This window comes from Nuphar pumila, chromosome 17, assembly GCF_984573655.1.
Source record: "Nuphar pumila chromosome 17, dmNupPumi1.hap1.1, whole genome shotgun sequence".
Taxonomy (NCBI): domain Eukaryota; kingdom Viridiplantae; phylum Streptophyta; class Magnoliopsida; order Nymphaeales; family Nymphaeaceae; genus Nuphar; species Nuphar pumila.
In genome coordinates this window covers 81,380,918-81,408,912 of record NC_143265.1, presented here as the reverse complement: position 1 = coordinate 81,408,912, position 27,995 = coordinate 81,380,918, and the positions used below count along the sequence as shown (strand labels likewise).

The window sequence follows — 27,995 nt, the reverse complement described above, 5'->3', positions numbered from 1 at the left end:
ATGGGACTCCTCGCTTGGTATGGTTCTCCTCGTCGTAGGAGCCATTTATCTATGCACACACAAGCACTTGTTTTTAGTTTCTCGATGTATATGAGGAAGTAAAAGCTTTATTTACTTAATATACATCACATTTACACAAGCATTGCCTTAAACAAAACGTCATGCCGCACTGGCAGACTTTAGGCAATGAGAAACTATATACATGAGTCTAATGACTCCAAAACATCACCAGTCTCTTTAAGACTTGGATTTCTTTGATGAAGACGAACTCCAAAAGGTCCATCTATTGCCACATGGCCTTGGTGCAGGCACTACTAGCTTCGGCTTGGGCGGCACTTCCGCACTAGCAAGCGAATACTGGGGATATATGAGAGACTCCAGTCCACTTTCCCAGTCAGCAAGATCAAGACTCTGGGAGTCTGGAATAATGATTGGCGAACAGAAAGAATCTCCTCTTTTGTTCCTGCCATTTAAGCTCGGCATATGTGATGCCGGATGGTAGCTTGGCGAGTGGTAGACTTCTGCAGGGAAGTTCAAATCAAAATCCCTCAGCCTTGGTAATTCATCAAAAGATGTTGGGGTATGGTTGCTCCCAACACTAGAGTGATGCGGTCCACTGACACGCGAAGTCTCATCCCTGAGACCCTTTGAAGCCCGCCGACCCATATCGGCGGTATATTTCCTTTGGCATTCGTTGGCGGAATGCCCATCTTCGCCACAATATTGGCAGTCTTGGACTTCATACGGGCATATCCACTCATCGTGCATGACCTTGCAGCGATAGCAATATCCACGCGAGTCATGAGTTGCCATCTATACAAAGATGCACCCAGATCAGAACAAAAGTATAAAAACATATACTTACAGTGCAATATCGGTACCATGACGGATCTTGAACCAGGTTTCTCAGACTCATGCTCTGATACCAATTCTGTAACGCCCCGGATTTCCAAAACAAAGCTAAGTTAAAATTTTCATGAATTTCTTTTTTTTTTTTTTTTTCATTGCAGCGGAACTTAGAAAAGCTTTTAGCAGCGGAATAAGACGATAATGAGTCGTCAGTTTTAGAAAACTCCGAGCACGTTGCAGGTATGTGGCCAAGCAACTCATTGACCACCAAAGTGTTCCATTTTATCGAAAACATATGTTTATTACAACACTACTGCTTAGGAAAGCAGTGTAGGTTCAATAAAAAGGAAGCAGTACAACTCTGTCTAGAGAAACCCTGGAACTTGATGCCGCCTTGCTCCGCATATCGCCACGCAGGTTCAACACCTGAAATCCCCATTAAACGGGGTTAGAACCACTGATGGTCTGGTAAGTAGGCAAACACCTATCTATTCAACTCAAGTAAATGCATAGACCACTCAGGGTCGCAGTTCGTAATACGACGCTCAAGCCTCCATGACTTAGCGTATATCGCACAAGCCTCATCAGGGCTATGAGTTGAACATCCATGCAAGTCGTCATGACTTCACATAAGCCTCTTCAGGGCTGTGAGTTAGAATAACCTCTTAAGTCTCTACGACTTAGCCTTGACTTCCTCAGAGTCACGAATGGATGTCTAGCTCAAGCCTTTATGCTTGGCACATCCGTATCCTACGAATCTAAGGACAGCTCTCCGAGCTTCACTTAGTCGTACGGATATCAATGGGGTTCTTTCCCAATCGGTCCAGTAGTATACCGACCATGACACCTTTACAAAGGTTATGCAGGACTGACTCAACAACGTCATCCACTCATACATTCAAAGTAGCGCTGTACCTAAGCTAATGCTTTGTTTCGATAATTGCACCTCCCCCTGGGCTTAGGGGACTCATATCTGGGCGACAACGCGACGATCTGGGGGTTGATTATTCTATGTATTTTAGATACCCCAGAGGCCTGTTGACCCCATCCCCCTAGTAGGACGGTACAGCATACCAGAAGAGATCCTTACTAGGTATCCGAATGCATTCTGCTACTGCAGTAGTTGGGTTCAATCCTTAGATATTTAAGGATAACCACGACCTCCATACCTCTGAGTGACGAAGGCCATCAATGAACTCTATCAGGTTCGGGTGAAATATATGTCACTCAAGGCTGCGCCATCACCGTCTTCCTCGGTGAGAAATTCTGAAAGGGGCCTGCCGGTCTTACAATTACTTGACGAGCATTGCATGCCTATAGGGCAGCCTTTGAGAAGTATGTACCCGACCCCAATCAACCACACGGTTTTCACCGTGGAACAAAGGTTTTATTCATATGCATGCTTAACTCTGCTCTCAGCACTTCGGCCTTGACGAGCACTTCACCTCTTTCGGTGGAAACAACACACTCCGGCTCAGCGGCCCTTACGAGTCTGGTTGTCTGATAATTCTCAATGAGCATGCACATAACTCGATCTCTACGGATCGGCTACTCGGCGTATTTTTACGCAACGAGCTCAGGACCTCGTCAAGGCGCTACCACTACTTTGGCGCAACGGCTCTTACAAGTATGATGCCCTTGCAGGTGTCAGGGAGACGAGTCATTCTGACATCGTTCCAACAAAGGACATCATTGTGCCACTTAACTGGTTTTGGCAGCTCTTCTGCCAACCATTCTGTCAACACCTTCTCTGTTCTACCGGCAGTGGTGCGACGAACCTTTCTACATTGTAGAAGGTGTTTCATAACTGGGTAGCACTTCTGCTACGTTCTTTCCGAGCCATTCTTAGCTCCTTCAGGAATTTCAGCAGCACTTCCTCTCTTTTACGGAGAAAGCGTGCGTTTCTTTTATCCATTTCAGCGGCATCTCCCCTCTTTGGTGGGAAATCGCTACGCTTAACTCGGGAAATGGATGCGCACCGTTGTGCGTACTTTGCATCCATCAAGGTTGCAGGAACCTTGGGCCATAGCTAGGCCATACGTAATTGATTTAGTCTTTACGTAAAGAGCATTTTGCCAAAAGGCGAAGCCTTTCTAATAGGGGCTTCATTCGTCAAGCAGAATCTTGTACGAGGAGCGGTAAGGGAATCGCATGGGCGATTTTGGAGTTGATCTCCGTTTGAACGCTCACTTACGCGCCATATATGTAATATAAGCAGAAGCCTGTGCTTTATACAGCGGCGGCGTAAAGAAATGCATATACTATTGTTCAGGGTGTGTAACTGAACGAAATATTCTACATATATAACAAAGCAGAAGCCTTGGCATCGTTCGACGCGACGGCGTAAGTAAAGACATTGCAGAAAGCAGGAGCCTTGGCATCGTTCGACGCGACGGCGTAAGTAAATGCATAATCGGAAGTGCAGTAATCGGAAGTGCAGAAAACAGGGAGCCTTGGCATCATACGACGCGACGGCAAAGGTAAATTACATGGCCTGTGCGATATAAGACGCGTCGGCAGTATCAGCAGATATACACCTAGATCTGTATCCAACGATAGTTACGAGGCGAGCGAGTGAACACCGAAGTGTCCTAGAGGGCTCAACCAAGAACTAGGGTGAGATACTATTTTGAAGAACGCATATACTGCGTATTCGAACATATATATCCGACGATAGTTACGAGGCGAGCGCGTGAACACCGAAGTGTCCTAGAGGGCTCAACCAAGAACTAAAGCAAGATACTACTTCAGAAAGTATATTCTATATACAAACAATCAACTACTTGAGAGAGATGGATCAACGAAGCGAACTTACTTCAAATCGTGGAAGAAACGGCTCCGGGTTGCTTCTTTGGCTTCGAGCCTTCCTTCGAGAGGTCAGACTAAGTCAGATGAAGCTGACTTAGTTGAGAAAGAGGTAGAGCAGGTCAAGCTACTCAACCTAAGTGGTTTGAACCTAACAGGGTTCAATCCAAGTCAACTGGGTTCAGCAGGTTCGAACTCAGCTCAAGTAGGCTAAGTCTGGGTTCAGAAATCCAAACCGGAATCTGGACCAAAAAGGACTTTGACTTTGACTTTAAACCCAACTAGGTTCAAGTCAAGTCAACTGGGTTTGGACCAGGTCAAGTGGGTTCAGACCCAGGTCAGGTGGGTTAGGACCAGGTCAGGCAGGCTCAGGCTAAGTCAGGCAGGCTCAGACCAGGTCAGGTGGGCTCAGGTGGGCTAGGCTAGGTAGGGGAGGTTTAGGAGAGAGAGAGAGAAGGCAAGAGAGAGAGGGGGTCGATTTTTATGAGAAGAGAGAGAGTGGGGAGGGCTATTTATAGCCCAAGCCCACCTCCTCTTGGGTTTTTCCATGCCCAAACTACCCCCTTGGCTTCTTTTTAATTCCAAGAGGTTCCTTGGTGTGGGGCCCACTTGGATATTCCATGGGATATTTTTGTGGGTCCCACCAGATATTTTCTGAGGAATATTTCTGTGGGTCCCACCAATATTTCCGTGGGTCCCGCAAGAATTTCGGGTTTCCGGCGATTTTTTTCCGAAAAATTCTGAGTACGCCATTTTCTTCGTATTGACGTAACTAAGAAAGTTGGCTCGTACGAATCTATTGATTTCGTTTAGTTAGGAAGTTATGGCTTCCAGAGTATTTGAGCATATATTCGCAATTCGACGAATACCCTAAGTATAACTGGCTCGCAGGAATTGATTCGTTTCGCATTCTGAGAAGAAATGCTATTTTTACCGGTAAATGCCTCATGAATTTTATTCAGATATTTTCTGAAAAATTGCGGGTCTTACACATTTAGATGAATCTAATAAAGGCCATTGATAATTTGAATTGGGTTTGGTTTTGGAGATCACATTTGGATTTTGAAACATATAAGAGTCCCATCCGATTTTCTTCAATAGGCAAAAAAAAATGAAAATGATCGTATTCTACAACAAAAATGATATATTTTCTGAAATACCCTACAATTTTTTAAATCAACCCGATATTCAAATTCACAAATTTCTAACTTTAAAACGACCTTTTCTATCCTTCACACAAGCAAATTTCTTTCATACATATGAACTTCCTCTCAAATATGAGAATATGAATTTTCTCTCAAATATGTGAATTTTCTCTAATGAGTTGCGAATGTCCTCAAAATATGTGCATCTTTTTTAACTAAATACTCTCACATTTGTGAATGTTCTGACCTTCACACACAAATATCCTCACACATTTGCGAACATCCTCCTACTTGTGCCCGTTATGCGATCTTAGTAAAAGGAGGTTTGCACGTTTTGGGAACTTTGCAACTTATCGGTTGTGAATGACATAATGTATTTGCGAATGACAAGACATGTCAGACAAAGGATCTTTTGCCTGGTATTTGCAAAAGTGTCATTAAAGGTAAAATAATATTCAAAATAGATGTTCAGAATACATATTACATTCAAAATAAAAAATATATATCTAAACCTATGATCCTTTAGTGTTTTCTCCAAGTAAAAAAATGATTTAAAAAGTTATTGCATGCTAGGCAGACAACTCAACTTGTTTTATTAACCTATAAATTTTGAGAGTTATAAATAAATAAAGTCAACACCTTTATGGTGGAGTTAGAAATTTGTTTCTGGCCTTTAAATTTTATTTATTAATGAATTACATGTTCATCTACTCATTTTTGGCCAATAAGAGTATAACTGATATTTATAAATATATTTTAGGCAACTAACTATAAAAAATATTTAATTTATACCTAAATATATGTATTTGATTGTGTCTATGATTTATCAAAGTAATTTCAAAGTGTTTAGAGCTTAACTAGATGGATTTAATTAGCTTGCAAATGAATTTTTAGCAAAATGGGTATTTTGGTTAAAAATAATTTAAGCGAGTATTTTAATTATTGATAATGACTAATTAAAGAATACTTAAAACAATAATTTGATAAGAGTTAGAATAAATTTGCTTTTAGTCCAGCAAAGTTTAGGATTTGGTTTAGTAAAACTGGATTTGGTATGGACCCCTAGTTCATATGGGTTTGGACCCAATGGGTAGACACAAATTAGTTTGTCTTATAAATTCTAAATAATTAAAAGAATTAATATTTATTTTTATTATATGAATTTTAAATATTATAGATAAATATATAGGTATTATTATTATTCAATTGTATTTGGTGTTGTATTAAACCTAATTTAGGGTTGGTAACAAACCGAACCTGATTTGGATCTGGTTTGGAAGGGGCGCACAAGGGGTTGATAGAGGGATTGAGTGGGGCCCACTAGTGCACCCGACCCTCTCTTCTTTCTTTTCTTTTTCAATCCCAAAATCTGACACCCTCTTTCACTCTTTTCTTCTTTGAGTTTTGAGAGAGAGTCTTATCTATTTTCTTCTTTATCCTAGTCGACCCTTCCTTCCTTTGCATTGGGATTCACACCATTTTTTTAGGATTGGAGCCACCCACCAGCCATTGATTCCTCTAGGGTTTGATGCCCTAGGTGAGTCTTATTCTTCTTCTTCATTTTTCCTTTTCTTTGTGAAGGATTCCTAATAGCCAACCTCTCTTTGTTGATTTTTTGGCTTTTGTACACCATTCTCAGCATTGGGAACTGTGCCCAACATATCTATGCCACAACCATCATCATCAACTCTATTATCCTCGTCTCCTTCCTCTAGCTCTCCTTCTAATTAGCCAATTTTTCCAACAAAATAGATTTTCCTTGGGAATCAAGATTGTTGAAAATCGTGTAACACGTAGAAGGTGCTTGGGAATGCACACAGACTGTGGAGGACGTCCAACTTTGAAAAACCAGCCGACCAGTCAACCAACCTAGCTCTTGCTAATTTTTTGTTTTATTTGGATCGATTTTTTAGGAAATTGCCCTACCTGATTCTCAATTGGTATCAATTTTTGTATGGAGTAGCCTTTTGACACCACCTTGTGATATGTGCAGCTTCATAGCATATCCGTCAACGTGAGAGCACCTTTGACTGAACCCCTATGGTGTTGTTTTACTTGGTGTTGCACATGCACACCAAGTATTTGGTGCAATGTTTGGTTGCGATTTTTTGTAGAAGTTTCAAAACCTCTTGGTTTTCTGGGTTTTGTTACCTTATTTACCGGATCTACGAGGGTAGAAACCCTTGACTGAATTTTCTAGAATACTTATCTAGGTTGTTTTGTCGCAAGTGTGTGTGATTTATCGTTAAATAAGTTATGCATGTAGTGTAGTATAATTTTAGCATAAATTGATTTTGGTTATGCCTAATAGTTAGATTATGTCAATTTTGATTCATTAGTGATTGAAGCATGCAATTAAAATTATTTAATTAACATAATAAATTGTGCTTTACGTGTCATAAATTCTAGAATTTTAGTTTTTCCTTGAGAATTATGTTGCACACTAAGTGTTCGGTAAAATGCTTAAGAGAGAAATTTTCCAGAATTGAATGCGGTATTTAACAAGTTCAAAACTAGTTTTTAAATGTTGATCATGTATATTTAAAACTTAGTTTTTAAGTGGTTTTTATGCATATTTACGCCATGGCTCTAAGTATGCCTTATATGTGCCATAAATGCATATGAGTAAGTGCGAATGTGCATAGTTAACTAAGTGAACATGCAGATCGTATTTTTAGTTTTATGCTAGTGCTCATGAATTGTTAATGATCTCATTTGAATGTGCATAGATGCATGTGTTATTTCAATTTTAGACTTGTATCAAATGCTTAAATGTGTGCACCATGCGTATATATAGATTCTCATGCAAGTACCGCAAAAATATGATACTTAATGCTAAGTATTACAAAAAGGCTATAAGGCAAGCACATTCAAAGATGCAATCACCTATAAAATTGGGTAAACTACTCATGGTAAGTATATATGATGAAATGCATAGTCTAAATATTAAAATAAGTTTGCAGATGTATGATTTGAATGTATGAGAATTGAAATGTTTTTCTTATTGTGGTAAAGAGATCATGCTTGTCATGATTTTAGAACAACAGAATATGAAGTGCTTTTGCAGGTATATATTGTGAATGTATGATTGAAATGAACATATATATGACATAAATACATAATTGAAATGAATACATGAGTAAAATGAATGCATTATTGAAATGAATATATGTGAAGCATGCTTTGTATACTATGAATGAATCATGTATGGGAGCATGGATTAAGTATGACATGTATCATGCATCAAAGCATAAATAAAGTGTATCGTGTATCATGCATGAGGGCATGGGTACAATGACGACATGAGTTATGTATAAGAGCATAGACTAATGAATCATGCATACGGGCATGAGAGAGTTATCATATGATAAAATGACACTAAGAGTGCAACCTATGACTTTAATATAAGATAATGCTTGGACCATGAGTCCAAATGAGTCATCGGTGAAACTGAGCTCTTCAAGATGGCTGGGTTCGTCCCTATCTCATGTCTTCTTTGGAGAGATAAATATGATACAAACCTCATAAGGTATAAAAGTATTGAATGAATTTATGTGCCTCATCCCCACCCCATGAAGGTTATGGGGACACACCTACCTAATGATTCACATGGTAGGGTTAGAAACTCTGCAGAGTTAGGGAAGATGTTCCTTATATTTTTAACTCGGGCAACATACGTGGGCGTAGGTTAGTATGAGGACTCTGTGTCATCTCCCAATCATTGCACTGCATAATTGAACGCTTAGGATAGACCCAATTAAGGCATAGGGGAAATTTGAAAATACATGACATAGTAAATAACCCTATGATTATTTCTGGGCGGCTATACCCTCTTTTGTACTATACAGGTTTAAGTAAATCAAGACAAACAATGCAATAGATTATTAGAATTACTTTTGTCATGTACATAGACATATGATGTAGACATATAGATTGCTATTTTTTATGAATGACATTACATATGAGCACACATGTGAATAAAAAAGATATGTAAGTGGTCATGAGATTGATCAGATGAAACAAGTTAATGAGTTGACTGAAATGCATATAAGATGCACATGTGTGTATGATAAACACTGAAAAGGTTGTGAGAATCGACTTGTTTCTCTTTATGAAAAATGCAAGAATGCATAATATGATCATGAGAATTGACATGTTAGCTACGTAAAGCATGAATGCATATCATGGTCATGTGATTGACTTGTTTATATTTTATCAAAGAATGAATATGAATATCATAAATGATTACATACTTGTATGTCTTGTTTATTCGTAAAGCATGCATATATAATATACATTGAAATGATCAAATAAGATTTTGACATGATTGTTATATGCAATTTGTAAATGCATATGTTATGAATGTGAGAGACTTGTATGTCCTGACTTGTCTAAAAAACATGTTTGTGTGTTTCACGCTGGACATAGTCAATGAGACTTGACTTATTTGTTTTATGCAATTATATGTGAGGTGTTTAATTGTTTATTCATTTATGTAAATAATTGCCATGAGAATGCATGAATGAATGTTTTGAATGCGATTTTTTTTCAAGTTTCGTTTTAGGTTCCCTATAGGCTCATTATATTAATGCCCAAACAAATTACAGATATCATCCTGGAGAACTGAAGCAAATGACTTATATGTGTTGTAAATGCATACGAACAAGTACGAATGTGCATAGTTAACTAGGTTAACATGCACATCTTATTTTCAATTTTATGCTAGTGCTCATGCATTGTTGATGTTCGCATTTGAATGTGCATAAATGTACGTGCTAATTCGATTTTAGACTTATATCAAATGATTAAATATGTGCACCGTGTGTATATATGAATTGCCATGCAGGTACCATAAAAATATAATACTTAATGCTGAGTATCACAAAAGACTATAAGTTGAGAGCATTCAAAAAATATAATCACCTATGAAATCGGGTAAACAAATTGTGGTAACTGTGTATGATGAAATGCATTGTGCAAATATAAAAAGAAGTTCAAAGATCATGTAGAGTATGATTTGAATGTATAAGAATTAAAGTATTTTTCTTATTGCGGTATGAAGATCATACTTGACATTATTTTAGAATAGCAGAATATGAAGTGCTTTTGCAGGTACATATTGTGAATGTACGATTAAAATGAACATATACATGACATGCATGCATGATTGAAATGAATACATGAGTGAAATGAATGTATTACTAAAATGAATGTATATGAAGCATGCCTTGTATGTTATGAATGAATCATGCATGAAAACATGAATTAAGTGTGACATGTATCATGCATCAAAACAAAAATGAAGTGTATCATGCATGAGAGCATGGGTACAATGATGACATGAGTCATGCATAAGAGCATACATTAATGAATCATGCATAAGGGCATGAGAAGGTTATCATAGGAGAAAAAAACACTGAGAGTATGACCTATTACTTTAATATAAGATTACGTTGTGACCACAGACCCAAATAAGGCGTCGGTAAAACTGGGTTCTTTAAGATGACTAGGTCTGTCCTGATCTCAACGAGATGACTAAGTTCATCTCAATCTCATGTTTTCTTTGGAGAGAAAAATGTGATACAAACCTCGTGAAATATAAAAATGTTGGAAGACTTTGTGTGCATCGTCCCCGCCCCAGGAAGTTATGGGGATAGGCCTACCCAAGAATTCATAAGGTAAGGTCAGAAACTTTGCAGAGTTGGGGAAGTTGTTCCCTATATTTTTAGCTTGGGCAGCATATGCAGACATAGGCCGATATGAGGACTCTATGTCCATTTCTCAATCATTGCATTGCCGGATTGATTGCCTGGGATAGAACTAGTTAAGCCATAAATAAAATTTAAAAATACATGACATAATAAATACCCCTATGATTGTTACCTTCTTTTGTACCAAATGAGTTTAAGTTAATCAAAATAAACAATGCATTAAATTATTAGAATCACTTTTGTCTTGTACATAAAAATATGATATAAACATATAGATTTCTAATATTTATGAACATCATTGCATATGAGCACACATGTGAATAAAAAAGACATGTAAGTGGTTACGAGATTGATGAGATGAATCAAGTTAATGAGTTGACTGAAATGCATATGAGATGCATATGTGCATGTGATACACACTGAAAAGGTCATGAGAATCGACTTGTTCCTCTTTATGAAAATGCAAGAATGCATAATATGATCATGAGAATTGACATGTTGGCTACGTAAATGCATGAATGCATATCATGGTCATGTGATTGACTTGTTTATGTTTTTATCAAAGAATGAATGTGAATGTCATAAATGGTTAAATACATGTATGTCGTGTTTACTTGTAAATTATTCACATATAATATACTTTAGAATAGTCAAATGTGATTTTGATATAATTGTTATATGTAATTTTTAAATGCATATATTATGAATGTGAGAGACTCGTATATCCTAACTTGTTTGAAAAGCATGTGTGTGTTTCACGCTAGACACGATCAATGAGACTTGACTTATTTGGTTTATGCAATTATATATGAGGTGTTTTAATTTCTTATTCATTTATGTAAATGATTGTCATGAGAATGAATGAATGCAATGGGAATAAATGAATGTTTTGAATGTGGATTCCCTTGACCCTTATTTTGTAAATGAATGAATATAGAAGTATTTACCAATACAAACTTGATTTATATTCTTTAAGTTTGGTTTTGGGTTTTCTACAAGCATGTTGTATTAACACCCAAACAAATTACATATATCATCTTGGAGAACTGAAGTGAAGGATGGGTTGTTGAGCTCTTGAGGGACACCCTTACCCATTTCGATCCTTGGGGGATCTAGACTTTGTTTCTATAATGGACTTATAAAACATTAAACTTTTATTGTTTTTGATCATGACTCTTATCTTGGATTTTAATGACCAAAGACTTGTAAATATTTTGGAATAAGATGATATTGTGGATGTTGATTCCTTTCTCGTATTCAAATTAAAATTTTATTTCAAATACTCTCAAACTGTTACGTAACTCCTCAAATGTTTTAACCCTTAAATAAATTTTGTCTTATCCATTTATTATATGAATTCCGATAGAGTAATAAACCCAATCAAGTTGTGTCTACAGATAGTTTTATATTGTATTTGATACTATGAGGCTAATATACGCTTGCACTTACGCTCAAGTGAGCCATCCAGTACTTGGAACATGACCTTGCATTACCTTTGAAAGTCATGTATAATTTTACTTGAAGAAAAATTTTCAAAGTTTTCTTGAAATTTCAAGTTTTTGAAAAAGTTTTTAAAAGGTTAGATTTTTTATGGATGTTACAATTATGCAATAAAAAATATATCTAAAACTTATCATTTAATAAGTCATACAAGTTAAGCCCAGTTAAACACATGTAATCCAAACCTATTTTACTGGTAGGGCTGATAAATAGTCAAAGCTTGGCTCATTCTTATGATGAGTTGAGTCAAACCATAATAACAAATATCAACATTTTTTAGAGAGAAAAATAATACATTGTTAGAAAGTTTAGAACAACTATTTAGTGTGATTTTTTAAATATATTTTCTAAAAAAGATAGGTAGTCAAGAGACCAGAATCATTTAAGAAGCACTAATGAGTGAGTAGTTTACATCATTGTAGGCAATTTAGTTGTTGTTTTAATGTCTTTTTCTTCACTAAATTAATCCTCTATTTTCCTTTCACCCATCAAGGAAAAAAACAGTTTTCAAAAGCGAACTCTAAAAAGGGTAAGCCATTAAGAAAAGAAAAAAACTTTCAAAAATCAAAATGTAAAATGTAGAACCATTAAGAAAAAAAGATTATTTCCAAAAACCAGGCTTTGAAAATCGATCCTAAAATACTTTTGCTTAGAACTTTGAATAAGGAGTTGAACGTGAGCCCATGATTTTCTCTTTTTAAATTTTATTCTATATTTTTTAAATTTTTTTATTTAATTTAGCCTATATTTTTCTAAGAAAACATGAGAACAAATATTTTTTTTTCAAAATCTCACGAGTAAAAAAACAAGCACAAGCTTTAAACTTTTGTCACTAGGATCTAATCTCATTACTTGCAAACCAAAAGTTTCAATCACTTTCTATATTATATATTATATAATACAAAATATTTTAAAAATACATTTTATTACCATTTAATCAGTTTATTGAGCCAAACTGAGCCAAACACCTATTCATCACCTTATGCTTACCAAAAATATTTTACGAGTTAGAAGGAACTTTTTAAGGAAAATTCTAGAAAAAAATACAAAACTAGAGGGTGAACATTGTGCCTCTAATTTTAAAAATGAACCCCAAATTTTTTACTTTCTTGGTATGGGTCTTTATTTTTCTAAAAACTGCCGAATAAGGACCTATATTTATTATTGTCCTTTGTCCTTTAACTTTTTTTTTGATGAGGAACCCTCACCAAGAATTGGACTGCTTAATGGGTCGCCCATAGCCCGCCACGGGCCGAGCTTGGGTCTATAAATTAGGCCTAACCTTGGCCCGAACCGGTCTGACATAGGTCGACCCACATCTTGGCTCGACCTGTGTATATGTATTATATATAACATAATATATATACATTATATATAAAATAATATATATACATTATATATAACATAATATGTATTATAATGCGTTATATATAACATAATATATATAATAGAATATACTATATAAATAATATAAATTATATTTTATATACAATGTAATATATATTATATAATAGGCCCGACCCATGGGACTAATGGGTAGGGTCATAGGCCAGGGATGAGAACACAACACCTAAGCTCTTACATAGCCCACTAGTTAAAGGCACCTGCACACTTGGTAGAAATGGCACCTTTACCTCAAGCCTGCTACCACTCGGGTGACCTGAGTTGGTGTCTTTGTCCTTTCACTTGTTAAATAATAAGTCAAATTACTAATAGTAACTTTCATCCTTAAAAGCTTGTTTGATCCTCTGCCCCACACATGATTTTGGATAGTGTGGCTGATGGGAATGAGGGATCTAACAAATGATGGATGTGATAGATGCGTAGAATCTTGTTCACCGTCTCCTTATTTCATTGATCCAATCATTCCACCCCCTATTACACTGAAAACAAGATAGGAGAAACGACTTTAAAAAAATGGGCAGAGGGGGGTCTAACCCTGACCCTCTTATTCTCTCCCTCCTCCCTCTCTCTCTCTCTCACCCTTGTGTAGCAGCCTGATGAGGCCACCAACGGCCTGATGAGGCACCCTGTTCTCTCTCTCTCTCTATTTTCTCTCCCCCCTCCCCTCACTCTCTTTATCTTTCTTCTTCTCTCTAATTAGGGCTTTGATTAAGACTCTTATTAGAGCTTTGATTAAGGATTTGAATAAAAAATTTCTTTGATTAGGGATTTGAATACAAAATTTCTTTGATTAGGGTTTTGAATCAAAACTTTTTTAATTAGGGCTTTTTATATTTAGTTTGATTAGTTTTTTTTTTATTTTTTTATCAAGGCTTTGAATGGAATATCTTTAATTAAAACTTTTGATATATAAATTGATTAGGTTTTTCTTTTATGTGATTAGATTTTTTTTATTAAGTTTTTGAATCAAATTTCTTAAATTAAAGTTTTTTATAGTTATTTTGATTAAGGTTTTTTTCTTTGATTTTCTTTTATTAGAGTTTTGAATCAAAAAAAAATAAATAGGGTTTTTTATATTTAATTTGATTAAGGTTTTTCTTGTATTTGATTAGGGCTATTTTTTTATTTTCTTTTATTAGAGTTTGAATTAGGGTTTTTATATTTTTTTATTATGGTTTATTTATGGTTTCTTTGATTTTATGTCTTATTTATAGTTTATTTTTTTGTAGTTTAGGGTTTTTTTGGTTTATTTATGATTTATTTTCTTGTATTTTAGGGTTTTATAATTTATTTATGGTTTTTGCATTTGTATATAAGAAATTATGAATTCTTATTTTTTTCTCAAATTATCCAAAATTTAAACAAATTTTTTTGTACTTGGATCTAGTTTGAAGCATTTATATATAAAAATGTCAATTCTTATTTTTATCAAATTATCTAAATTTTAAATATTTTTTAGTTTTTAGATCCAATCAGAGATTTATATCCAAAGTTTAAATCCATAATAAATATGTTAAAACACTCATATGGTTGGACATATCAAGTCGTATGATCCAAAACAAAGTTATCCGATCCATTATCCATGTGTGTCCATGCTATCTGCACATTGCAAAACAAACATTGGACTTTGGAACATAGTTTTTGCATACAGTCGAAACAAACATTGGATGGAGTATAGTTGTTACAAAACAAACAAAACATGTGTTTTGTCTATTTTGTTACTTTGTTCAGTCCAATCGTGGACAAGCCATTATAAAAGATTTACCTTCCTTTTTACGAGAATGAACACATATTTTTTAATTTTTAAAAAGCAATATAACACTTTTTTCAAGATGATGAATGTTGACTTGACATCACTATTTGACTGTTTCAATAAATGTATAATCTCATATCTAAAATTTTCAAAAAAAAAAGCGAGGTTTATTTTTAAATTATGTACAAAAGGTTTGCTAGTAAAATACAACTTTCACAACTTTTGATGATCTAGGGTATTAATGGGTTGGATCTGGTTTGGATCTAGGTGAATCCAAACTCGAACCTAACTTTGAGGTTTCATATCTTTTCTGGACTTGAGTTTGATTGGGTCTACCGTAAGTATAACCATAACCAGGTCAATCACTTGGTAAAATAATAGTTTTTATATTAAAAATCATAGGTTAATCAAAACTTGGGTCAAATCGAGTCTGATATGAAATTTCACAAACCTCGGCTCCATATACTAATTGATCCTTTTGCTTTTTACCCGATTTTTAATCAAACCTCCTTCTTTTTCACCAAACCTTGACTGGGAATGGCAATGGATCGGAGTGGGGGACAAGGTCTCCACCCCGCTCTGTCTACAAATTTTGCCCTCCATCCCTGCATGGGTTTTGATTTTAACTTTCATCCCCAGTCCATTCTTCGTTTTATGCCTTCCATCCCCGATCCAAATGAGATGAGGCGGGGCCTTATTTTCCCGGTCCTTCCGCCCCTACCGCATTTCGCCATTAGAAGAAGGAGACAAGAGAAATAGGAGCTCACAAATCTAGTTAGAGAAAGGAAAGGAAGGAGAGATTCAAGAAAGGGTTTTATGTTACGGTTATATTTATAAGATTTTATAATTTGTATAAAAGTATAATAATAATTTTTTAAACAAAGATGGAGGATGAGGCGAGAAAGGGTGAGCTGAGCTGAGGTGAGGTCTAGAGTAAGTCTATCCCCGCCTCCATCCTTGGACGAGTTTTAATTTTAACCTCCATCCCCGGTTCATTCTCCGTTTCATGTCCTCAATTCTCGGTCCAAACGGGGCTAAGCGCCATCCCTAGCCTTGACTACATAGGATTTGGTACGAGTTCGGGTCCGAGTCAAACCGACCCATTGACACCCCAAGCAAACACGAGCAAACTCACGAGTGGCTCGGCTTGTTTCCCGGCCTGTTTACAGGCTCGGTTGGGAAGAGCCCTTTATGAGCCGAGCGGTTTGCCTCGTTACCGAGCCCGAGCCCGACTGTTTCCCTGAGAATATAACAAAGGAATTTTAGAAGCGGCGGGGAAGGAGAGATCTCTCGCGTTCGAGAAGGTTCGAGAAGAACTAAGTAGAGATCGGATCGAGCCATGGCGTCGGCGGACACGGACGTGAACATGGTGCCCGCCGGCGAGGGCTCAGGCGGTGCCGGGCCGAGCTCCTCTACCAAGAAGGCCAAGCGCTTCGAGATCAAGAAGTGGAACGCCGTCTCCCTCTGGGCTTGGGGTAATCATCCCCTCTCCCCCTTCTCCCTCTCTCTTTTCTCTCGTTTTCTCTTTTTTTTGTATTCCTTTCTCGTTCTTGTTTTTGGGGAAACCCTAGAAGTTTCCCCTTTTCACTTCGCACTTTTCTTTTTGTTCCTCATTTTGGGTTCTGGGGGCGTTGGGTTTGATTAGTTTTTCTTTTGGTGGTTTTGGGTTCTTCTTGTTTGTGATCATAATGCTGGAATACCGACTAGGGTTTGTTTTTTTTTGTTTGTTTCTGACTCTTTGATTTTGTTTTCCTTTTCTTTAACCATTGTAGATATCGTCGTTGATAATTGTGCCATCTGCCGGAACCACATCATGGATCTCTGTGAGTCATCTCTATCCCTTCGTACCTTTCTTGAATCTTGCTGGTATTTTTTTGGGTGACTTCTTGAAATGACAACTTGCTAGATGCTGAAATTAGGGGATTAGGTTAATATTTTTTGGTTAATTATCAAGGTTTATGATTTTATTGATGCTTCCGCATATGGTGTTATTGATTGCTTGTTTTGGAACAGGTATTGAATGCCAAGCCAACCAAGCGAGTGCGACGAGCGAAGAATGTACGGTTGCATGGGGTATGTTGATTATCCGATAAGTTCGACGGAAATTATCTGGCACTTCGCTTGCTGAGGCTCAGGAGACTGTCCTTTCTTTTCTTTTTTCTTGTTCAGATTGCTTAAGGTTTCCATCTGTTTGCAATTATTTAGTTCCTATGACCTTGTTTGGTTCTTCAATGAAAGTGGTTTCCCTGATCTTTGTCTCTAATGAAAATAGTCTATACAGATTAGGGTTGAGGATCCATGTAACGTAGTTCAAGGGCAGTCATGATCATATGAATCACAATCATCCCCTACAGAGTATTCGAGTTAAAATTTATCATTGTTCCTATCCAGTTCGAACTATCTATGGAGTACAACAAACAACAACAACTACGCCTTCATCCCAAAACAATTGGGGTCGGCGATATGAACCAACAAAGAAAATCATTATGGGTCTTCCACATGAATCCTTCTTGTCCATTCATTTCTATCCAATGCCATGTCCTCGGTGAGGTTCAAAGCATTCATATCCTTTCTTATCACCTCCATCCATGTCTTCCTAGGCCTACCCCGACCTCTTTTAACTAATATATTTTCCCATTTCTCCATCCTTCTAACTGGAGCATCATTAGGCCTTCGTCGAATATGTCCAAACCACCGTAAACGATTCTCTCTCATCTTATTTTCAATGGGTGCAACGCCTACCTTCTTACGTATCTCCTCGTTCTGAATCTTATCTTTTATTGTATTTCCACACATCCATCTCAGCATACGCATCTCAGCTACACTCATTTTTTGAATATGATGTCTCTTGGCAGCCCAACATTCCGTACTATATAGTAAAGCGGGCCTAATAGTCGTCCTATAAAACTTTCCCTTCAACCGCAATGGCATTCTACGATCGCACAACACTCCAGTTGCACTCTTCCATTTCATCCACCCAACCTTTATCCTATGATTTACATCTCCATCAATTTCTCCATACTTTTGAATGATAGATCCCAAATATTTGAAAGAATCATCCACCGATATTTCGTGCTCACCAAACTTCACTACACTCCCATCACTACTTCGTTGCTTACTAAATCGACATTCCATGTATTCTGTCTTACTCTTACTTAACTTAAAACATCTTGCTTCCAATGTCTGTCTCCATAATTCTAACTTAGCATTAACCCCAGCTCTAGACTCATCAATAAAAACAATATCATCCGCAAACAACATACACCACGGCACATTTTCTTGAATTGATCTCGTAAGCTCATCCATCACTATAGCAAATAGGAAAGGGCTTAAAGCAGATCCTTGATGTAACCCAACCGTTATAGGAAAATTGGTTGTCACCCCTCCACAAGTGCGGACATTGGTTACTACTCCTTCATACATATCTTTAATTATACTAATGTACTTGAGAGAAACACTTTTCTTCATCATTGTCCACCAGAGAACGTCCCTAGGTACTCTATCGTAAGCCTTCTCCAAATCAATAAAAACCATATGCAAATCTTTGTTCCTCTTTCTATTTCTCTCAATAAGTTGTCTAAGAAGATGTATAGCTTCCATAGTTGATCTTCCAGGCATAAAATCAAATTGATTCTCCGATATCATGACAATCTTCCTCAACCTAGACTCAATCACCCTCTCCCAAAGTTTCATAGTATGACTCATGAGTTTTATACCACGATAGTTTGTGCAATCTTGTATATCACCCTTATTCTTATATAGAGGCACCAAAGTACTCTTCCTCCACTCATTAGGCATCTTATTTGTCCGCCAAATCTTGTTAAAAAGATTTGTCAACCATTCTAAATCTTTCTCTCCCAAGCATTTCCAAGCCTCGATAGGTATACCATCTGGGCCAACTGCCCTTCTTGATTTCATTTTCTTCAAAGCCTCTGCAATTTATTTCTTTTGAATCTTGCGCATGAAGTCACGATTCATCTCATGAAAAGGAATTGAAAAGTCTCCAAGATCCTGAGCATGACTTTCATTAAATAGCTTATCAAAATAATCTTTCCATCTCTCCTTAATCTCCTCATCTTTGACTAAAACCCTTTGCGTTTCATCTTTGATACATCTAACCATACCCAGATCCCTCGATTTCCTATATCTCATCTTTGCAAGCCTATAAATATCCTTCTCACCCTCTTTGGTATCCAACTTGTCATAAACCTCCTTATATACCTTATCCCTCGCGTTCCGAACTACTTTTTTAACTTCCTTCTTTGCTATCATATACTTTTCCAAATTCTCATTATCACGATTTTTACTTAGATTTCTATAACACTCTCTTTTAACCTTAATAGCTAATTTGACATCCTCGTTCCACCATGATGTATCCTTACCTAGCGGTGCACCGCCTTTAGACTCACCCAATACCTCCTTAGCCACCTTTCTCATGCCACCCACTATCTTATTCCACACAGATTCTGAATCCTCCTCGAGACACCAATCAACTTCCTTAACTACCCGCTCTACAAACATTCCTTGTTTAGCTTCTTTCAGTGCCCACCACTTAATTCTAGGATCTATCATATGTCTATGCTTTTTGCGGTATTGTCTAATTCTAAGATCTAAAATTAAGACTCTATGTTGTGTAGCTACACTTTCTCCCGGTATAACCTTACAATCGATGCAACAACCCCTATCTCTTTTTCTAAGTAGGAAAAAATCTATCTGACTCGTATTAACCCCAATATTAAATGTTACTAGGTGAGACTCCCTCTTCCTAAACCAAGTGTTTGCTAAGATCATATCATAGGACAAACCAAAATCTAAAATCCTTTCTCCACTTTCGTTTCTTTCTCCTATATCATAGCCTCCATGGATACTCTTAAATCCATCCCTACTAATGCCTACATGCCCATTAAGGTCACCGCCGATGAAAAGCCTTTCTCCATAAGATATCCCTTGTACTACTCCATCTAAATCTTCCCAAAATTGACGCTTAATGGAATCATCTAAACCTACTTGAGGTGCATAAACACTAATAATATTAATAATATTCGTACCTAATACTAATTTAATAAGTAAAATCCTATCACCCTTCCTACGAACCTCAACTACATTATCTATAAACTCACGACTCATAACAATCCCTACTCCATTCCTATTCCTATTTATTCCTGTATACCAAATCTTATATCCCCAAGGTTCTATCACTTTTGCTTTCTCACCTGCCCATTTGGTCTCTTGTAGACATAAAATATCAATCTTTCTCCTACACATAACATCTACTAACTCTACCAACTTACCAGTTAAAGATCCTATGTTCCAAGTGGCTAACCATAATTTTATGGTCTTGGACTAACTTCTTTACCCCCACCCGTCCAACAAAGTGAGGGAACCCTTGCCTATTTGACACCACACCCGGGCGCCGGTGTGACGCGTCGCTTCCGGGCGCCGGTGTGACGCGTCGCTTCCGGGCGACGACCTAGCAACCCTTGCCCATTTATCACTGCCTCCGGACCTATAGAGTACAGCGCGTCGCTTAGTAGGGAACACCCCAACGAAATTCTCATATTGGTTTATATTCATAGGGTATGACTAAGTTTTTATGCTGGCTGTCACAGGCCTACCGCAACCCTCCTCCTTTATTCGGGCTTGGGACCGACAGTGTATAACTAAACAGTTATACACAGGCGGAGTTGAACTATCTATGGAGTATTAGGGATAAAAATTTGGATATTTTTGGATGAAGAGTAATGTCTCCTTTTCTTGCGATTCTATCCATGGATAAGTATCCATGGACAGGGCAAAAAACTCAATTTAGTTTAGGTCTTTTTCCTTTTAGTTAGGTCTTTTTCCGTTTAGTCAAAAATGATTCGTGGGCTACAAGCCACATCATGCATTCTGCCCTTTTTCTCTTTGCGTGATATTATAAAAAACGTTAAATATTACTCATGTGTTTTGCTACCAGTTTAACACCCTCTTATCTTTATAGTTCTAATTGTGAAGTTGTTAGTTGTGATAGCTACGTACAAATATGCATGCTTGTGCTTGTCTAAAGATTACAGATTTTCAAATCGTCTCATTGCAAAATGAAATTTCTGCATTGAAATCAAGTAGTTTGGGAGATGACTTGTAACGTGGAAAACTTCAAGTTTTTAACAAATTTTTTTTGAGAGACGTTTTTAGCATTTTGAGTGTGTGCCATCTGTTGTGCTTGTGCATTTGCTAGTCTTTTAGGGTTTTGCTTATGTCTCTTATGCAAGAGTTTTGGCGTGGAACTTGCTTTCAGTCTCCCTGCCATGGGAAAACCAATGATAGTAACCTTGATGCAGGCTGTTTATGGGTTGAAATGCTCCAGAAGAATGGAAGTTCGTTAGTTACATGATTGAGCTCCTTGTGCATTACATCATTACATGTTGTGTCTCTCATTTAGTGGGGAGTGTGATATCTTTATTGAGATCAAGGTTTGGGTCCAAGTTGTCATCCGACCATGGAATTGACGATTGTGATTTGGTGGTAGGGAAATCACCCCAATTGGAATAATCTTGTTGCTAAGAGATGGTATATGTGAGTGATAAAGCATGAACGACTTCCATGCGGCCACCATTTTGCACCCATGGACAGAAAGGCCTGCATATTCTTTTTTGAGGATTAACTGCATAGACTTGTGAATTGCTCTTACAAACATGATAAGATAGTCATATAAATTGCATCTTTGTTTAACGTTCATCTCCTGAAACTTTAATCACTCTGACATGTTCATCATATGATTTAAGAAGAATCAATATTCCAAAGCTGGACTTGCCGGTGTCATAAATGGTGGTCCTATGTCACAGGGATTCGGCTAGCAGGGTGCCGCACCCGCGTCGACGCGATGCGGGTGCAGCAACGGGTGTGGTCAACCTGACCCTGGGTGTGGTCAACACACCCAGGGTCATTTTGGTCCAATTTTTCGAACTTAAAAAAAAATTGCCAAGAATTTTTTTTGCCCTATATGTCACAGAGATTCTCCAACTAGGTGCCGCACCCGCACCCGATGCGGTCAACCTGACCCTGGGTGCAGTCAACACACCCAAGGTCATTTATGTTCATCTTTTGGACTTTATATATATATATATATATATATATATATATATATATATATATATATATATATATATATATATATATATTTGCCGCACCCCGCACCCGGGTTTTTTGGAAGTGCTGCATCCCCGCACCTGCACCCGCACCCGCACCCATGTGACATAGTGGTGGTCCTTAAAGCAGGATTAACATGTTCTGCAGTTTGAGTGTTCAAAATAAGAATATGCTCCTATATTTTGTATGAGTTTCTTTACATTATTTGTGTGATCTGTTTGACAGTGAGATATGCCAAATTTATTTTTTCATTCCTTCATTATGGGCCAGATTGTTGCCATCATTGGAGTTCACGATGCCATTAAGGCTCTGTTTCGGCACGTTGCATTGAGATGGAAGGACCATTTCCATGTGTTGCCAAAATGTGTGGTGCTGCCAAAATATGGTATGGCAAGCGGTATTGAGGATGGCATTGCCAAAATCATCTGCTTGTGAATGGTGTTGAAATGTGATGTTGGGGCTGTCGACTCCATTCCCGACTCAATGTTTTTGCAGTACCACTGCTCCCAAACAACAGAAGGTATTGGGGAAATCACATCGCACTTCCTCCAATCAGCAGAGGGTGTTTTTGGCAACCACAACACACCTCCAATTCAAGGCTCTCAGGCACATCCTAATTCACTTATGAAAATTTCATTTCTTGTTAACTTGGTGATGTACATTAGTTTTGGTTGTCAGTTATGATTATTGATTAAGCATTATGTGATTGATTTATATAGGTTTTCATAGATGCTTGTATATTAGGCTAGCCATCCGGGCTTCACAAAATAAATAGGCTAATTACATTGTTGAGAAAAGATTATTATGACAAATAATATAAATGATGAAAACTTAAATATTTAGTACTTTAGGATATTTGGAAGAGATAGGGTTAATAGCCTTAGACAAAGATAAAAACCATAAAAAAAGGATGGCTTACATTCTTTTTTGTTCTGCTGTGCATCTTTTAATAAAAGTATCAATGTGCCCTTTGGATAGTGTTATGTCATGCCAGCGGAAATACAAAATTTAAAATTCCATAAGTATCACTATGAGTTGAATGTCATTTTCAGAAAAAATAAGAGAACTTTTTTCGTTGTAACTATTCTCACTTCTGCTTTCTGTTATAGTAGCCAATTGCTATAACAGAAAAATGAACCACTCTATCTACGTTTATCTGCCTTCGTGTTTTGTTTGTTTGAGGTCTGAGTTTCTTTATTAATCCTCTGAATTGTTACTTGTTGTTTTTTCATTTCTGAGAATATCTAGGATTATGTTTGATTTTTGTGAGATATTGGGAGAGAGATTTTTTGGACCTCTCATTTGTGTCTCTTAATTCCTTTGATTATACTTGAGATTTTGTTTTTGCATATGTTTGGGGAGTCATTGCGGGGCATCCATTGGATGTCTCATTCATGTGATGTTTGTGAGTTGTTGGGAGACATTAATTGGATGTTCTTATTTCTTACTTTGGCATGTAGGCTTCCGTTTGTAAGCTGGGTGTTGTGTGACTTGTGAACTCTTTGACAGAAGACCATGGTACTTATTTTGCATGTGTTTGACCTTTTATTATACTTGCATCATGCTTGTTTTGTCATTTAGATTCCATTGCACAAATGGCATGGGGCCTCTGGTTGTTCAGTTCTGGTTTCGGCAATATCTTTATTTTCAAAATGTCCAATTTCATCAAAATCAATTTAGATTGTTTGGCTATGTATCCCCTCTGACCAGTTTGGATTTGTCTAGCAACGCCATTGTTGTGGCAAAAGTTTCTTGTCATTAGCCTTCTGGTTTAAAACCAGAAAGCTGTACGATGGGAGTTTGGAATCGCAATCTTGCAGGGAATGTACTGATTTTGGGGCATCTGAATGCTTCAGACATATCTTTTCCATGGTAACACTATCGTCTATTTATAGCCTATTTATCGCAATAAATAGTTTTTTGGTGTTGAACCTATATATTTCCTAAAAAATCGCCTAAAAAATAGGTATTGTGATATATCACGATAAGCTTTGAGATAATATCATGGTATTTTACCTTTTTATTCCATTTTTTTTTTCAAATTTCAACGTGTGGATTAAGCAAGAGGCTGATTTTTTAGGGGTTCAGTCTGGGAAGTCCACCAATCCCCAAATTGCTTGTCATTTTCTACCTTATTTTTATAGATTTTTTTTGTTTCCATTTTCTGCTTGTTATCTTTCTCTTTTTTTTAGTTTTGCCTTCTAATCTGTGGGCTGGTCATGCTTGACTGCTTGGAGAAGCCCACGCCTTCAGCCTTCAACTTCTCACCAAAAGTTACCCAAGATCCCAATCTCCTTAATAGCTGCCAAGCAATTTGACAATCCAGATCTATGGAGGGGTTAAGAGCAATCCATGCAACGTTTTCTTTTTCTTTGGTGTGTTTTTCCTTGGAAAAGAAAATTCTTTAGTAGGTTTGATGTTAGGGCAATAAGGGTAGTCTTCTTCCTTTATGTATCTTGATTGCATTTGGATGATCAAAATTTTCTCATTGTTTTTTTTCTTTAAGATTCAATTGATGGTTGCAGGCAATGGAATTGATTTAGTTACTCAAATTTATTTATTTCTGTTTATATTTAATATATAAGCTATATATAGCTGATACACGATATGGGTGACAAACAATAAGTTGCCGATACATTGACTTGTGACCATGATCTTTTCTTTCCATTTCATCGTGTGTTTAGTGCAGCTTTGGCAGATTAATGTCACACTTGCGTAACTTCTGTTTCATTCCGCAGGGGTCTGCAATCATGCATTTCACTTCCATTGCATTAGCCGATGGCTGAAGACACGGCAAGTCTGCCCACTAGGTATGTTCACGTTTTCTTCCCTTATGATTCATGGATTTCTATCAGGAGCACACTGACCTTTTCTTTTCTTTTTCACTGCGTGCAGATAACAGTGAGTGGGAGTTCCAGAAATATGGTCATTAGTGGTGCTTTCTAAGAGGATGGAATGGGTTATTAGCTTCTCTCTTTGGCCGTCTTCTCTTTCTGATTATGTTCTGCAAACATGGCCATTTCATCTTGTCGTAAGTAATGACAGATTTCATATTCATTTGCTTTTTTCTGAACCCTTAAACTCTGAATGCACGTTTGTTCTGTTATGTCCTATTTTTCCTTGCTCCTTTCTCTTCATTTCTCAAGTGAAAACCATGTGCAGTTCACACTGGGACCTCCTGTGTGCAGCTACATTCATTTGTTTGTTGAATGTGCTTGAGATTCTTTTGTGGTTTTTAACTGTGCGTGTGCTTCTCCTCTCTTTCCCCTGAGAGAGATCTACCGAAAGGTGATTCCACATGGATGGTATCATGCCGGCCATTTTTGGCCACTGGTGTGGCTGAAACTTGAATCAAACTTTTTACTAGAGAGAGAGAGAGAGAGAGAGAGAGAGAGAGAGAGAGAGAGAGAGAGAGAGAGACCTTATAAGATCTGCAGGCAAACCCTCTTGATCAAACCGCCAACTTTTGTTATAAGCCACAGCGCTGATCTCCATACCGTAGGGTCCTGGCGTGAAGCACGATTCAATGACCCCCAGCATTGATGACAAAAAGGGTCTGATTAGAATTCGGGTCTCATAGAAAAAGAAAATTTTGCAAGAAGTTTTGATATGATAAATTTTTTAAATGAAAATTTTTCGCTTGTTTGTGTTTTATGAGAAAAAATAAAATGAAAAATGTTAAAAAAAATGAGAGGGAAGTGGGGGGAGGGGTGGTGGTGGAATAGCTTCTCCACCATGGCTGCTGGGGTCTTGTCGGCAATTGGGTACCTCTGTTCTTGAGTTCACCGGAATTCTGCTTTTGCATTTGTCATGCTAAAATTTGTTAGGGTTTGGTTGTTGCAGCCCCTTGCCCTGAAACGATGGGGAAAGACGGGCAGGACGAGGGGAAGCGGAGCGGGGGGCTGTCCTTGGGATGAGGTGGATCGCCGAGGAACCACAGTCTAGAGGGCGATCAAGAAATCACGGATCAAATTGTTGCCGGAGTCACCCACCATGCTGATCAACACCACCTTATTTCCTTTTCTTCTTCTTCCCTTCATTTTTCATATTATTTTTTTCATGCCACACAATACCACCACCAATTCCTCTTCTTCTTAGTCTTCTCTCTTCTTGTCGGCTTGGTGGGTGGGGGATTGCTGAAGATTTTTTATTTCTAACAGAAAACCTCCAATAAACCAAAACCATCTTCAATATAAATTCAAAACCCTGCAAAAAATCCAATAAATCAATGTCATTTATAACCTTCAAGCCAGACCTGAAAATGAAGAATAATCAATTTCACCTATCTCGCATTATGCTGAAATTCATAATAAGTCCCACCATTCTCTATCTGCTTGCATTCTTATACCGTTCACAAGTCAATCCACCATCCAATTATAACAATTTCATCAAACCAACAACTTCAATCAAACGATAAGCACTTGAAAGGCATGGGACAATAAAGGGAAAGAAGAACACGAGAAACACAACTAACCTACCTTCTCCGTGACATCGCCGGATGCCAGAACGTTCTCATAATTCCTGTATTGTTCAAATCTAGTCAGCCTATAGCCTTCCCTCGTTATGTTAACCCTGTCCCATGGAATCCCCTGTATATCCTTCCCCTTCCTCGCTTGTGCTGCAGACGTATCACTCTAGTAAGCTACCAGAGAATTTAAATTTTGGCCTCAAATCAGAAGTCCGAAAAAAATTATACCCAAAATGATCAGAGGTAGAGAAAGGAAGGATTACCACATCGTTTGAGAGCCTTGCAATGGGATGAAAACACGGTTTCAGTGTTGCCAAAATATGGTTTTGCCAATGTGTGATGTTGAGAGATGGAGTTGTCAAAAAACATCCTCTCGTGAAAGGTGTTGAAATGTGACATTGGGCCAGCCGACACCAGTCCCAAGCGACCTCACTGCTCCCAAACAGCAAGAGACTATGAGATCATGGCGGAAATCACAACATAGCCTTTCATTCAACGCTCCTAAACATAGCCCTGTACGCCTTACTGGTTCATGTCAATCTGTCACCAAAATAGTGCCCATCAAAAGAAAAACCTGGTTCGGGTCCCATAAGAATTACATAAACCAAACCTGGTCTACACTCGGTGAATAATATATTTATTTTTTTATTTTTTGTTTTTAAAATTACAGTTTTTAATCGAAACCAACCTGAGTCTATTATGAAGTTTCACAAATCATACCCAGTTTTATATATTAATCGGATCTTTTAGGCTCAACCCGAATTCTAATCAGACCCTTTTTGTCATCAAATCTTGTCTCCACTGGTTCGATACAGATCCAGCCCAAGTCAAACCTGATCCATTGCTCATGACAGGCTAGCTAGGCCTACTAAGGAGGGGATGACAGTGATACCCTTCAAAATGGAGAGCAGATCAAGTGATCTGTCAAATCACTTTTTGACATCCTCACCGTCCACAATGTACACAAAGGACATGGCCCTGGTGTCCTTGTGGGATGTGAGATTAAGCAATGGACGGTGAAGATGTAAAATCACTTTAACGGATCATATGCTCTCTTCAAAATGGCCTCAACAACACCGGTTTCCGGCATTGCCACTGCCGGAAAAAGCTAGACTGTACAGGCGCGCGAGCGCAACAAATCAGCTCCCTCTGGCGGGAATCTGTCCGGCCTTTTAATAATTTAGCAATTTATTGATATCTTAACATTTGAAAAATATTCAAGGGGAAAGGAA

The 27,995-nt window shown here is 37.5% G+C and overlaps 1 protein-coding gene across 1 annotated transcript; it reads left to right on the top strand.

Annotated features, from left to right (window-relative positions):
• The first annotated feature begins 16,395 nt into the window (after positions 1-16,395).
• On the top strand, positions 16,396-25,401 carry LOC149812466 (RING-box protein 1a). Its single transcript, XM_089992763.1, has 5 exons — positions 16,396-16,642; positions 16,940-16,990; positions 17,181-17,240; positions 25,034-25,105; positions 25,191-25,401. Exons 1-5 carry the CDS (start codon positions 16,507-16,509, stop codon positions 25,226-25,228), a joined length of 357 nt encoding a protein of 118 aa, XP_089848889.1. The 5' UTR covers positions 16,396-16,506; the 3' UTR covers positions 25,229-25,401.
• Positions 25,402-27,995: the final 2,594 nt, after the last annotated feature.

Coding starts and splice junctions, on each gene's coding strand:
- LOC149812466 (XM_089992763.1), top strand. CDS start 16,507: ATGGCGTCGGCGGACACGGACGTGAACATGGTGCCCGCCGGCGAGGGC. Junction 16,643..16,939: donor CGTCTCCCTCTGGGCTTGGG/GTAATCATCCCC, acceptor TAACCATTGTAG/ATATCGTCGTTGATAATTGT. Junction 17,241..25,033: donor AGAATGTACGGTTGCATGGG/GTATGTTGATTA, acceptor TTCATTCCGCAG/GGGTCTGCAATCATGCATTT.